General features: G+C 42.4%; 1 protein-coding gene across 1 annotated transcript in view; it reads left to right on the top strand.

Moving 5' to 3' along the window:
- Positions 1–1,132: 1,132 nt before the first annotated feature.
- LOC133763837 (glycerophosphodiester phosphodiesterase domain-containing protein 4-like) overlaps positions 1,133–11,175 on the top strand; it is a 67,596-nt gene continuing 57,553 nt past the window's right edge. Inside the window, exons 1-2 of the mRNA XM_062197568.1 lie at positions 1,133–1,315; positions 7,031–7,134. Of these exons, the coding sequence (XP_062053552.1) occupies positions 1,133–1,315; positions 7,031–7,134 (287 nt within the window). The remainder of the gene's footprint in view (positions 1,316–7,030; positions 7,135–11,175) is intronic.

The raw sequence follows: 11,175 nt of genomic DNA, 5'->3' as shown, positions 1-11,175 counted from the left end.
ACAGAGAGACAGAGAGAAAGGTCTTCCTTTTTCCGTTGGTTCACCCCCAATGGCCGCTGCGGCTGGCGCACCACGCTGACTCGAAGCCAGGAGCCAGGTGCTTCCTCCTGGTCTCCCATGCGGGTGCAGGGCCCAAGCACTTGGGCCATCCTCCACTGCACTCTATAAATCATATCTGAAAACTATTTTTTTATTTCTCCATTTTTTTAGTCACTTAAGGTGGGAAGGTAAGTACAATCCTTGTTGTTCCTTTTGGTTTATTGTGAATGTTCCAATTTAGAGATGAGAAAAGTGAACTTAGAATAGACCAATGGCTGCAGCAGTCAGCAAATTAGCAGGAAGGTAGGAAGAAACACCATTCTTGTTCCCCCAATCCAATATATTATTGATGATTGTAAATGATGTTTAAAAATTTTTTTAATTCATCTATCTTTGATCAGATTTTCTATAGAGACACCAGCATGGTGTCACAGCTAGTTGGGCTGCCACTTGTGCTGCTATTATCCCATATGAGAGTGCTGGCTCGAGTCCTGGCTATTCCGCTGCCAATCCAGCTTCCCGCTCGTGAGCCTGGGAAGGCAGTTGATAATGACCAACTGCTTGGACTCTTCCTCCCACATGACAGACCTAGATGGAATTCCTGGCTCCTGACTTCAACCTAATCAACCTAATTTTTTTTGACAGGCAGAATGGACAGTGAGAGAGAGAGACAGAGAGAAAGGTCTTCCTTTGCCGTTGGTTTACCCTCCAATGGCTGCCGAGGCCGGCGTGCTGTGGCCGGCGCACCGCGCTGATCCGAAGGCAGGAGCCAGGTACTTCTCCTGGTCTCCCATGGGGTGCAGGGCCCAAGCACTTGGGCCATCCTCCACTGCACTCCTGGGCCACAGCAGAGAGCTGGCCTGGAAGAGGAGCAACCGGGACAGAATCTGGCGCCCCAACCGGGACTAGAAACTGGTTTGCCGGTGCCACTAGGTGGAGGATTAGCCTATTGAGCTGCGGTGCCGGCCGAAATAGAAATTTTTAAAAAATTTCTATAGAATACAATAAAGTAGAATGATACAATAGAGTACATTAACAGGAACCATTCTAGATCCTGATTATTTCATTTGTTCTTTCAGCAAAAGGGTGAATCATGCCTAAGAAGGCTAGCAGGATTGAGTCCACAAAAAGAAGAAAATTGGAAAAGGATAGTTCACGGACTGAAAAAATCTTCAACCACAAATCCTATGTCACCTTCCTTACTGGCTGCTACAGTTGCCACTGGAAATTCAGACAGTGGGAAAAAACCAAACTTGGATCGTGTTGCTATTCTCGGGTACAGAGAGATGGGGAGGATCTGTGCCGTGCTTTTTCCAATATTGGGAGCAGAGACGGGTCTTTGGCTCTATGAAGGTTCCTTAGAGTCTCCAGGACTGTAGGTTCTGGGGCTCCAGTTCTTCCATAAAAATACTGCATCAATTCTAGAGCCAAAGTTAAACTTCCTGACATGTAATTGATGTATTCATTTTCTTTTATTCTTTCCTTTTTTCTTACTTTTACATATATGCATTCAGAAAACCTTTTGAAAGGGGTAAGTTTGGGTGCAATTATTTGTTTCTCTGTAGGGATTACAGGAATGCCTGAATCTTTTTTTTTTTTTTAAAGATTTATTTTATTTATTTGAAAGAGTTACAGAGAGAAGTAGAGACACAGAGAGAGGTCTTCCATCCACTGGTTCACTCCCCATATGATCGCAACGGCCAGAGCTTCGCTGACCCGAAGCCAGGAGCCAGGAACTTCCTTCAGGTCTCGCACGTGGGTGCAGAGGCCCGAGGGCTTGGGCCATCTTCTACTGCTGTCCCAGGCCATAGCAGAGAGCTGGATCGGAAGAGGAGCAGCTGGGACTAGAACTGCACCCATATGGGATGCTGGCACTTCAGGCCCAGGCTTTAACCCGCTGCACAGTGCTGGCCCCAATCTTTTTTTTTTTTTTTTTTAAAGATTTATTAATTTTGAAAGAGTCACAAAGAAAGGGGAAGAGAGAGAAAGAGAAAGAGTGATCAATCTTCCATCCACTGTTTTACTCTACAGAGGGCTGTAACAGCTGGAGCTGGGCCAGGCCAAGGCCAGGAGCCAGGAGTTTCTTCCTGGTCTCCCACATGGATGCAGGGGCCCAAGCCTTTGGACCATTTTCCACTGCTTTCCCAGGCACATTAGCAGGGAACTGGATAGGAAGCAGAGCAGCTGGGACTTAAACTGGGGCCAGTATGGGATGTGGGTGTTGCAGTGGCTGTTAACCTTTTACGCTACAGTGACAGTCCTGGATTTCATATTTCTTATGTCTGAAGTGAGAAACCCAAGGAAAAGCTTGGGTAATGGGAGACTGCCCTAGAGTACACAGACATGTTAGACGTGATAGTCTGACCTCATATTTTTCCTGCCCAGATGCTTCTGTCCTATTTGCTGGGGAAAACAAAAGTGTTTCAAGCACAGTTTTTACTCTCAAGAAATTCATAGTCTACAGAGGGAAAAGGCAAGTACAGATAGTCTCAATATAGCAAGAAGCTACAGAATTGTGTGTATGGGCACTTGCTCAGACATAAGAAAGGGGCCAAAGATAATTTTATTTAGGTAAAGAGTGATTAAGAATAGTATAGGTAAAAATAGTGTGGAAGAAATGTTATGAAGAAAGAGTTAAAAGACGTCATAAGTTTATTTTCGATGGAGCAGATGTGAGTACAGAAGTGTTGGGAAATGAAGTTAGAGAGGAAGATGGTCAGATACTGTGTGGTTTTAAGAATTTGATCTCTGCAATAAAGGAAATAAAGAGTCCCTGAAGATTTTTTTTTTTTTTTTTGGCCAGGCTGAGAGTTAGTGAGAGAGAGAGAGATAGAGAGAGAGTTATAGACAGTGAGAGAGAGACAGAGAGAAAGTCTTCCTTCTGTTGGTTCACTCCCCTAATGGCCACCATGGCTGGCGCTGTGCTGATCCGAAACCAGGAGTCAGGTACTTCCTCCCAGTCTCCCATGCGGGTACAGGGACCCAAGCACTTGGGCCATCCTCCTCTGCCCTCCTGGGCCACAGCAGAGAGCTGGAGTCCCTGAAGATTTTAAGATGATATAATATGAGCTCTATTTTGGAATGATATTGTGTGGAGGATATAGTGGAAGGAACAAAACTAATTCAGGGAGATCTCTGCCTTCAAAGAAAAAGCAATAACAGTATTCATGTAAGAGATATTGGTGGCCTGAATTAGAGTAGACAAAGATGGAGACAAGCAGATAGGCTCAATGGATATTTATTATGTAGGGAAGAGATAGTAAGTCACAGGAGAGGTATTAGGACAGGGTATGGGGGGAATAGAGAGACTTCATGGAAAAAAGTGGCATTTGAGCAATGTGTTAAAATAGAACAATTGCTGGACCAGATCCTGGGAATATGGATAGGTCCTAATTCTAGGTCTGCCCTTCTGTCCTTGTTCTGGCTATGTGATAACTCTAAACCTCTCTAAGGTAAGGGATTGAACCAGATAATACTTAAAATCTCTAGGGCCCCTGTCTGCTGAGAGGAAGGAATATAACATATAGTGTAAGTTCTAATAAGATCTTACATCCTGAGGAAAGACAGCCTGGATTCAAATTGTAGCTTCATTACTGTCTCTAAATTTAGAATTCTACCATTGTGGGAACTTGAGTAGGTTACTTAACATCCCAGTGCATCAGATTTTGCATTAAAATAATAGAGATATAATCATTATTGGTGCATAGAGGAGGTAATATATGGGGAACACTTCAAATTGGGCTTGGTACAAGATTAGCACTCAGGTTAGCTGCTGCTGTTAGTTTTTTGAAGTCAGTGTCTTGTGGAAATAACATGTAGAAATGATTGTATAGAGGACTGGCATTGTGGCATAGTGGGCTAAGCCTCTGCCTGCATTGCTGGCATCCCATATGGGCACTAGTTTGTGTCCTGGCTGCTTCTCTTCCGATCCAGCTCTCTGCTATGGACTGGGAAAGCAGTAGAAGATGGTACAAATGCTTGGGCCCCTTTAGCCACGTGAGAAAGCATGGAAGAAGTTCCTGGCTCCTGGCTTTATCAGCCCAGCTCAGAAGTTGCAGCATATGGAGAGTTAACCAGTGGATGGAAGACCTTTATGTCTGTCCCTCTCTTTGTAACTCTACTTCTCAAATAAGAAAAAAAAATGGTATAGGGATTAAGATGATCAGGAGTCCAGACACAGGGAAGCACAGTGATTTGTTATATGAAAAATAAATTTCCAATGTTGAATTTTGGCACAAGTGAATAAATAGTAGAAGTATGATTTGGGAAGAAATACTTTCATCAAATGATAAAGTATCTTTATGTCAAGCTAAAATATTTTAACTTTGTTCTATAAATGAGGAGACTTGAGAAAAATTTTGATTTAAGGTAGCAACAATGAGAATCAGAAAGTAAAAATGAATTTATTTCACAAACATTTTAATGAACACTTTGTATATGCCATGGTAACTGAGACAGCTAAGGCCCCTGGTCCTCCTGCAGCTTACATTTTAGTGTGATGAATTAGGTAATAAATAATAATTGAAGAGAGATGTTTTCAGATAGTAATAAGATCTTTGAAGATAATACTAGAAACTGGATTGGGAGGGTGGTTAGAGACATTTTTGAAAAAGCATTATTTGATGTGTTTCCTTAAGGAAGAGATAGAAACAGTTGTGGATACATCTGGGGTCAGAAGTTTTCCAAGTAGTAGAGCCAGCAAGTACAAAGTTCCTGAGATGGGAACAAATTTGTGTTCTAGAAACAGAGAAAGGCAGTGTGACTGACAGCTAGACGTGTAGTCAGAGTATGGGCCAATCAGGTTGGACCTTGTTTGCCATAAATTTCAATTTGGATAATAATCTACTACAGTAGTAAGCTCCAGGAGGGTTTTGAGCAAGGGAATGACATTATCTGGTGCATCTTTCTAAAAGTCCACAGATGGGTGGGCATTTGGCCTAGCAGGTAAGACACGTCACATAATGGAGTACGTGAGTTCAAGTCCCAGCTCTGCTTCCATCCACCTTCCTGCTAATGTGCATCCATGGAGGTTAGGTCCCTGCCACTCAGGTAGGACCTGGGTTGAGTTCCATGCTCTGGCTTGAGTCTGGTTCCAGTGTTGGATTTTGAGGGCATTTTGGGAGTGAACCAGCAGCTGGAAGATTACTTCCTTCTCTGTCTCTGTCTGTTTCTCTTCATTCTGTACATTTCAAAAAATAATTCCAAAAAAGTCCACACAGATTTTGTGCAGAGAATATGTATGAGGCCTGAGTCAAATCTGAAGCTCTTCATCCTCCTTATACTCCAAGAGTTGTAGTTTAGTTTCTAATACCTGTACCATCTTTCTTTACCTTGTTGAAATGACCTTTCTGTGTTTTACTTTTTTTTATTCTTACTTCTCACAGTAACTTTAGAATTTAGACAGATTTGGTGCCGGCGCCGTGGCTCACTTGGTTAATCCTCTGCTTGCAGCACCGGCATCCCATATCAGTGCCGGGTTCTAGTCCTGGTTGCTCCTCTTCCAGTCTGGCTCTCTGCTGTGGCCCAGGAGGGCAGTGGAGGATGGCCCAAGTCCTTGGGCCCCTGCACTCGCATGGGAGACAAAGAAGAAGCACCTGGCTCCTGGCTTTGGATCAGCGCAGTGCCGGCCGTGGCAGGCATTTGGGGAGTGAACCAATGGAAGAGCTTTCTCTTTGTCTCTCTCTCTCTCACTGTCTATAACTCTACCTGTCAAATAAAAAATAAATAAATAAAAGAATTTAGACAGATTTAACAGATTAAAAACTGTCCCAAAGAGGTAGGATGTCTATTTTTTTTTTTAAAGATTTACTTATTTATTTGAAAGAGTTAAAGAGGAAGGGAGGGAGAGAGGGAAGGAGAGTGAGGGAGAGAAAGAGAGAGAGAGAGAGAGAGAGAGAGAGAGAGAGAGAGAAAGAGAAAGAGAGATCTTCCATCTGCTAGTTCCTTCCCCAAATGGCCACAAGGTCCAGGCTGGTCCAGGCTGAAGCCAGAAGCCAGGAGCTTCATCTGGGGGTCTCCCATGTGGATGCAGGAGCCCAAGTACTTAGACCATCTTCATCTGCTTTCACAGTGCATTAACAGGGAGTTGGATCAGAAGTGGAGCAGCTGGTACTCAAACTGGCTCTCATATGAGATGCCTGCGTTTGCAGGTGACAACTTAACCCAGTATACCACAACACTGTCCTGGAAGGCTTTTAAGGTCCCTCAGATGGCAACCCAAATCTAATTCTGTGGCGTGGCTGTTTTGTGATTTTTCAATGATGAGGATTGCTGTCAAGATTCAGTTTAAATACTTCCTCCATAAAGACCTTCCATCCTGGCTCTGAGCCCTTAGGGATCTGGGTTCTACTTCTGCCCCTGCCACTTTCTGGCTGTGTGATCTGAGCCAATTACTTTACCTCTCCGAGTTTTCTTCTGCAGAAAGAATTAGCAATACCTAACTTACATGGCTCTTACGAGAAATAAATCAACCAAAGTGGCTTGTGAAGTTCCTAGCATTGTACTGGAATAAAATAGATACTAAAAAAAAAGTTTATTCCCTAACTCTGGTTCCTCTTTCCACTAATAATTGTGTAGATAAATGACTAAATGAACTGATGAATGATGAGTGAGTGAATTCATGAATGGAACACCAAACATTTGGTGGATGGCAATTGGGTGGATGTAGCTGATGGTTGTTGAGAGCAAGCTACATTCAAAACACTCTGCTAGATATTGTCAGTATAGAGATTGGCTGTATAAGTTCTTTTTCCTCCAAGTAAAAACAATGTAGTGTCAGATACAAACATGAACAGCTAATTATAGTTCAGTATATTTTAATAAATGGGCATATACAACTTCAGTAGGGGTAAATAAATAGAAAAAGAGTGATCCTACAGTCTGTGGAGGGTAAAGCATGGAGTGTTTCTATCCTGACCTTTGACAGGGTATACAGACATTGCTGAGGTAACATGGATAAATGGAGCTAACATAGAGTTCTTTCTCTTTCCAGACAGAGCAAGTCTTTTTTGTGTTGCTGGTCCTTTCATTTGTCTTATCTGTGATTTTGCTGTTCATGTGGATAGAACTCTCAAATGAATATTTTGGCCTTGACTGGTAAGTTTCTTTTTGTGTTTTCATTTATGTAAGTAAGGACTCTTTGGTCTGATAGCCATGTGAATTTTACCTCAGATTGCAAACTGGTGGCAAGTAGGGAAGGTGGACAACATTGGACTTTTACACAGCTTGTGGGTGAGAGGCTTGACTCGGGCAGAAGCAGAATGCTTAGCACCTTAGCCTGTTTAAACTTTCTCTCTACCTGTGCTTCATCTCACACTTGATCTGTATCACATATAATGACCATTCCTTCTCAGAAAATGATTCTCTGATGTCTGTTCCCTGTCCTGTTTCTCTAATACCTACACCAGTTGGACTTCATGATCTTTGTCCTTGAACTCTGAGTTTTTTGCTTATCTGACAGCCTCTGCTGCTTCCTTCTGTTCTTAGCTGACTTCCTGGCACTCTGAACACAAGGACAGATGTTGTGTCTCAGAACCGTCTCATAGCTGAACTCGTGCTGCTGGACCTTACTGTTTTTCTGACCTCATGCCTTCTAATTTTGCAGCAAATTTTATTCATTATTTGGAATTTGGGGGAGAAGGTTATATTTCAGTATGAGACTTATTATTTTTAAAGATTTATTTATTTCATTTGAAAGGCAGAGTTATAGAGGGAAGGAAGGAGGGGGGAGAGAGGGAGAGAGAGAGATCTTCTGATCTCTGGTTCACTTTCCAAATGACTGCATCTGCCAGAGCAGGGACAGACTGAAGCCAGGAGCTGGGAGCTTCCTCCAGGTCTTCCACATGGTACAGTGGCCCAGCAACTTGAACCATCTCCTCCACTGCCTTCCTAGGTGCATTAGCAGGCAGCTGGATTGGAAGTTGAGCAGCCAGGAATCAAACCAGCACCCATACGGGATGCTGGTGCTGCTGGTGGCAGCTTAACCTGCTACATCACAACGCTGGCCCTGAGACGTATTATTTAAAAAACATTTTTTTTTTTTAAAATTTATTTGAAAGGCAGAGTAACAGAGGAGTGGAGACAGACTGATCAATTTACATCCACTGTTCACTTGCCAAATGGTTGCAACAGCCAAAGCTAGGCCAGGGTGAAGCCAGGAGCCAAGAACTCCATTCAGGTTTCTCAGATAGGTGACAGGATCCCAAGTACTTGAGCCATCCTCTGATTCTTTCCAGGTACATTAGCAGGAAACAGAATCAGAAGCAGAGCAGCAGGTACTGGAATCTTACGTTTCTTTTTCTTTTTTTTTTTTTTTAGTAAAATACAATTGATTTTACCCAATTAGTAAAATTATTGTTATTACAAATGTTAATACCTACTAAGCCACATTTTCAAGTAATAATCAATTGATATATAATTTTCAGCCTCTTTTCTATGTTTTTTTTTTTTTTTTTTTCCTGACAGGCAGAGTTAGTGAGAGAGTGACAGAGAGAAAGGTCTTCCTTGCATTGGTTCACCCCCCAAATGGCCGTCACGGCCAACATGCTGTGCCAATCTGAAGCCAGGAGCCAGGTGCTTCCTCCTGGTCTCCCATGTGGGTGCAGGGCCCAAGCACTTGGGCCATCCTCCACTGCCTTCCCGGGCCACAGCAGAGAGCTAGACTGGAAGAGGAGCAACCGGGACAGAACCGGTGCCCCGACCGGGACTAGAACCCGGAGTACCAGCGCCGCAGGTGGAGGATTAGCCTAGTGAGCCGCGGCACCAGCCTCTATGCTTATTTTATATTATGCTCCTACTACACCTGTTGTTTTGCCTTCCATTTGTACTTAATTATAAACATTTTAAATTATTAAAATTCCTAAAGAACATCATTAAAATGGTTTCAAAATATAACATGAAAATACTATAATACTCTCACTTCGCTATTTTTTTTTAAAGATTGATTTATTTATTTGAAAGTCAGAGTTATACAGAGAGAGAAGGAGAGGCAGAGAAAGAGAGAGGTCTTCCATCCACTAGTTCACTCCCCAGTTAGCTGCAATGGCTGGAGCTGCGCCAATCTGAAGCCAGGAGCCAGGAGCCAGGAGCTTCTTCCTAGTCTCCAATGCAGGTATAGGGACCCAAGTACTTGGGCCATCTTTTACTGCTTTTCCAGACCACAGCAGAGAGCTGGATCAGAAGTGGAGCAGCTAGGAGTCGAACTTGTGTCCATATGAGATGCCAGCACTACAGGCGGCAGCTTTACCGACTACGCCACAGTGCCAGCCCCTCACTTAGCTATTTTTTATTGTTAGACATTACGAGTGCTTCCAGTTTTCTTGCTTTTATAAAATATTCAGAGAAATTTTCGTATTCAAACTAATGTTCTTAGGGTAGATTCCCACAAGTAGCACTGTTGAATCAAGAACAGTGAACACTGTAAAAAGTCATGATGCATATTGCCAAAGTCTTTTCTCTCATCAGTGCTTATGCCATCTTTATCTATGGTCCAGACCTGGGTTATTATAGCACTTGTATTTCAATCCATACAGCCTGTATTTCAAGTTGAAATACAAGATAATATATTTCTTTATAAATTAAAAAATACTTGGCTCTCTAATCTGTACTTGACAAGGTTTGTTTAGATATCTAATATCCAAATTTTTCTGACTCTCCTCATTTGTAAACCCTGGTAATTCCCATAGCACAAATATTGTGGTAGTGCTGAGGAAAACCTCTGGTAATCATTCTACACTGGTCACTTTGTTCATTCTTAACTTCTGTTACAAATGGCCCAGTTAAGCACTGGCCACAAATCCTATTTTGAAATTATTATTCAAGCATACCACAGAAGTGTCTCTTATAGTAGGTTTTTGCATTGATCACAAGCATGGCTCAGGAAATGCTCACCAGTACTTCCAAGAACTGAAATACTGGCCAACTTCTGTAGTTTTCCTTGCAGCACCCTACTTGTGATCCTCCACTTCTGGGCAGTGAACAAGTTGACCACCTGGGTGAGTGACAGTGAAGTCTTCAGTCCTAGTGCAGAATTGCTCTATCTTTTCAAATAACTTACTTTATTCATGTACTTTTACCTTGAAAATAGTAGTTTTATATTAATATTTTCATATTAATTTTGTATGGTGTGTTTTTTTCTGTCTTTAGTATTTTTTTTCTAATCTTTCTGCATCTTATGTTTTAGAGGTTTCTCTTCTAAACAGCATATGGTTGGGTTTTTTGAATGAAGTTTGGTAAATTTGTCATTAAGTCCTAATTAAAAATATCACTCTACTAATGTAACTGTTGATATATTTGAATTTACACACGTAATTTTCCTAATGCTTTTAATAGTTCTGTTAGTTTTATATTCCTTTTTTCCCCTCTTAAGACTTTTTGAAAGATTTATTTATTAAAAAGGCAGAGTGACAGAGGGGAGAGACAGTAAGAGATCTTCGGTCTACTGATTCACTCCCTAAATGGCCCCAAAAGACCGGTCTGGGCCAGGCCAAAACCAGGAGCTAGGAACTCTCCTGATCTCCCATATGAGTGAAAGGGGCCCAAGTACTTGGACCATGTTCTGCCATCTTCCCAGGTGCATTAGCAGGAAGCTAGATGGGAAGAAGACTAGCAGAGTAGCCAGGACTCACTTGGCACTTCAGATATGGAATGCTGGCATCACAAGTGGTGGCTTAACCTGCTGTGCAGCAATGTTGGCCTCTTAAGTACTTTTTATTATTTCATTTTTTGGTTTTAATTTGGAAAGTATACCCATATTTTCTTTATTAAGAATTTATTTTATTTATTTGAAATACAGAGGTACAGAAAGAAAGGGAGAGACTGATAGAGAGGTCTTCCATTTGCTGATTCACTCCCCAAATGGCAGCAATGGCCTGAACTGGGCCAGTCTGAAGCCAGGAGCCAGGAACTTCTCCCTGGACTCTCAAGTGGGTATAGGGGCCCAAGCACTTGGGCCATCCTCTACTGCATTCCAAGCCACATTATTAAGTGAGCTGGATTGGAAGTGGAGCAGCCAGGACTCCAGCTGTGCCCATGTGGGATGCTGGCACTACAGGCAACAGCTTAACCCACTACACTACAATGCTGGCTGCAGTATACCCACATTTTCTTTCTCTCTCTCTTTCTTTTCTCTCTCTCTCT

This window comes from Lepus europaeus, chromosome 7 (genome assembly GCF_033115175.1).
Source record: "Lepus europaeus isolate LE1 chromosome 7, mLepTim1.pri, whole genome shotgun sequence".
Taxonomy (NCBI): Eukaryota; Metazoa; Chordata; class Mammalia; order Lagomorpha; family Leporidae; genus Lepus; species Lepus europaeus.
The sequence above is the reverse complement of the archived record's forward strand: the minus strand, read 5'-3'. Positions and strand labels throughout refer to the sequence as shown.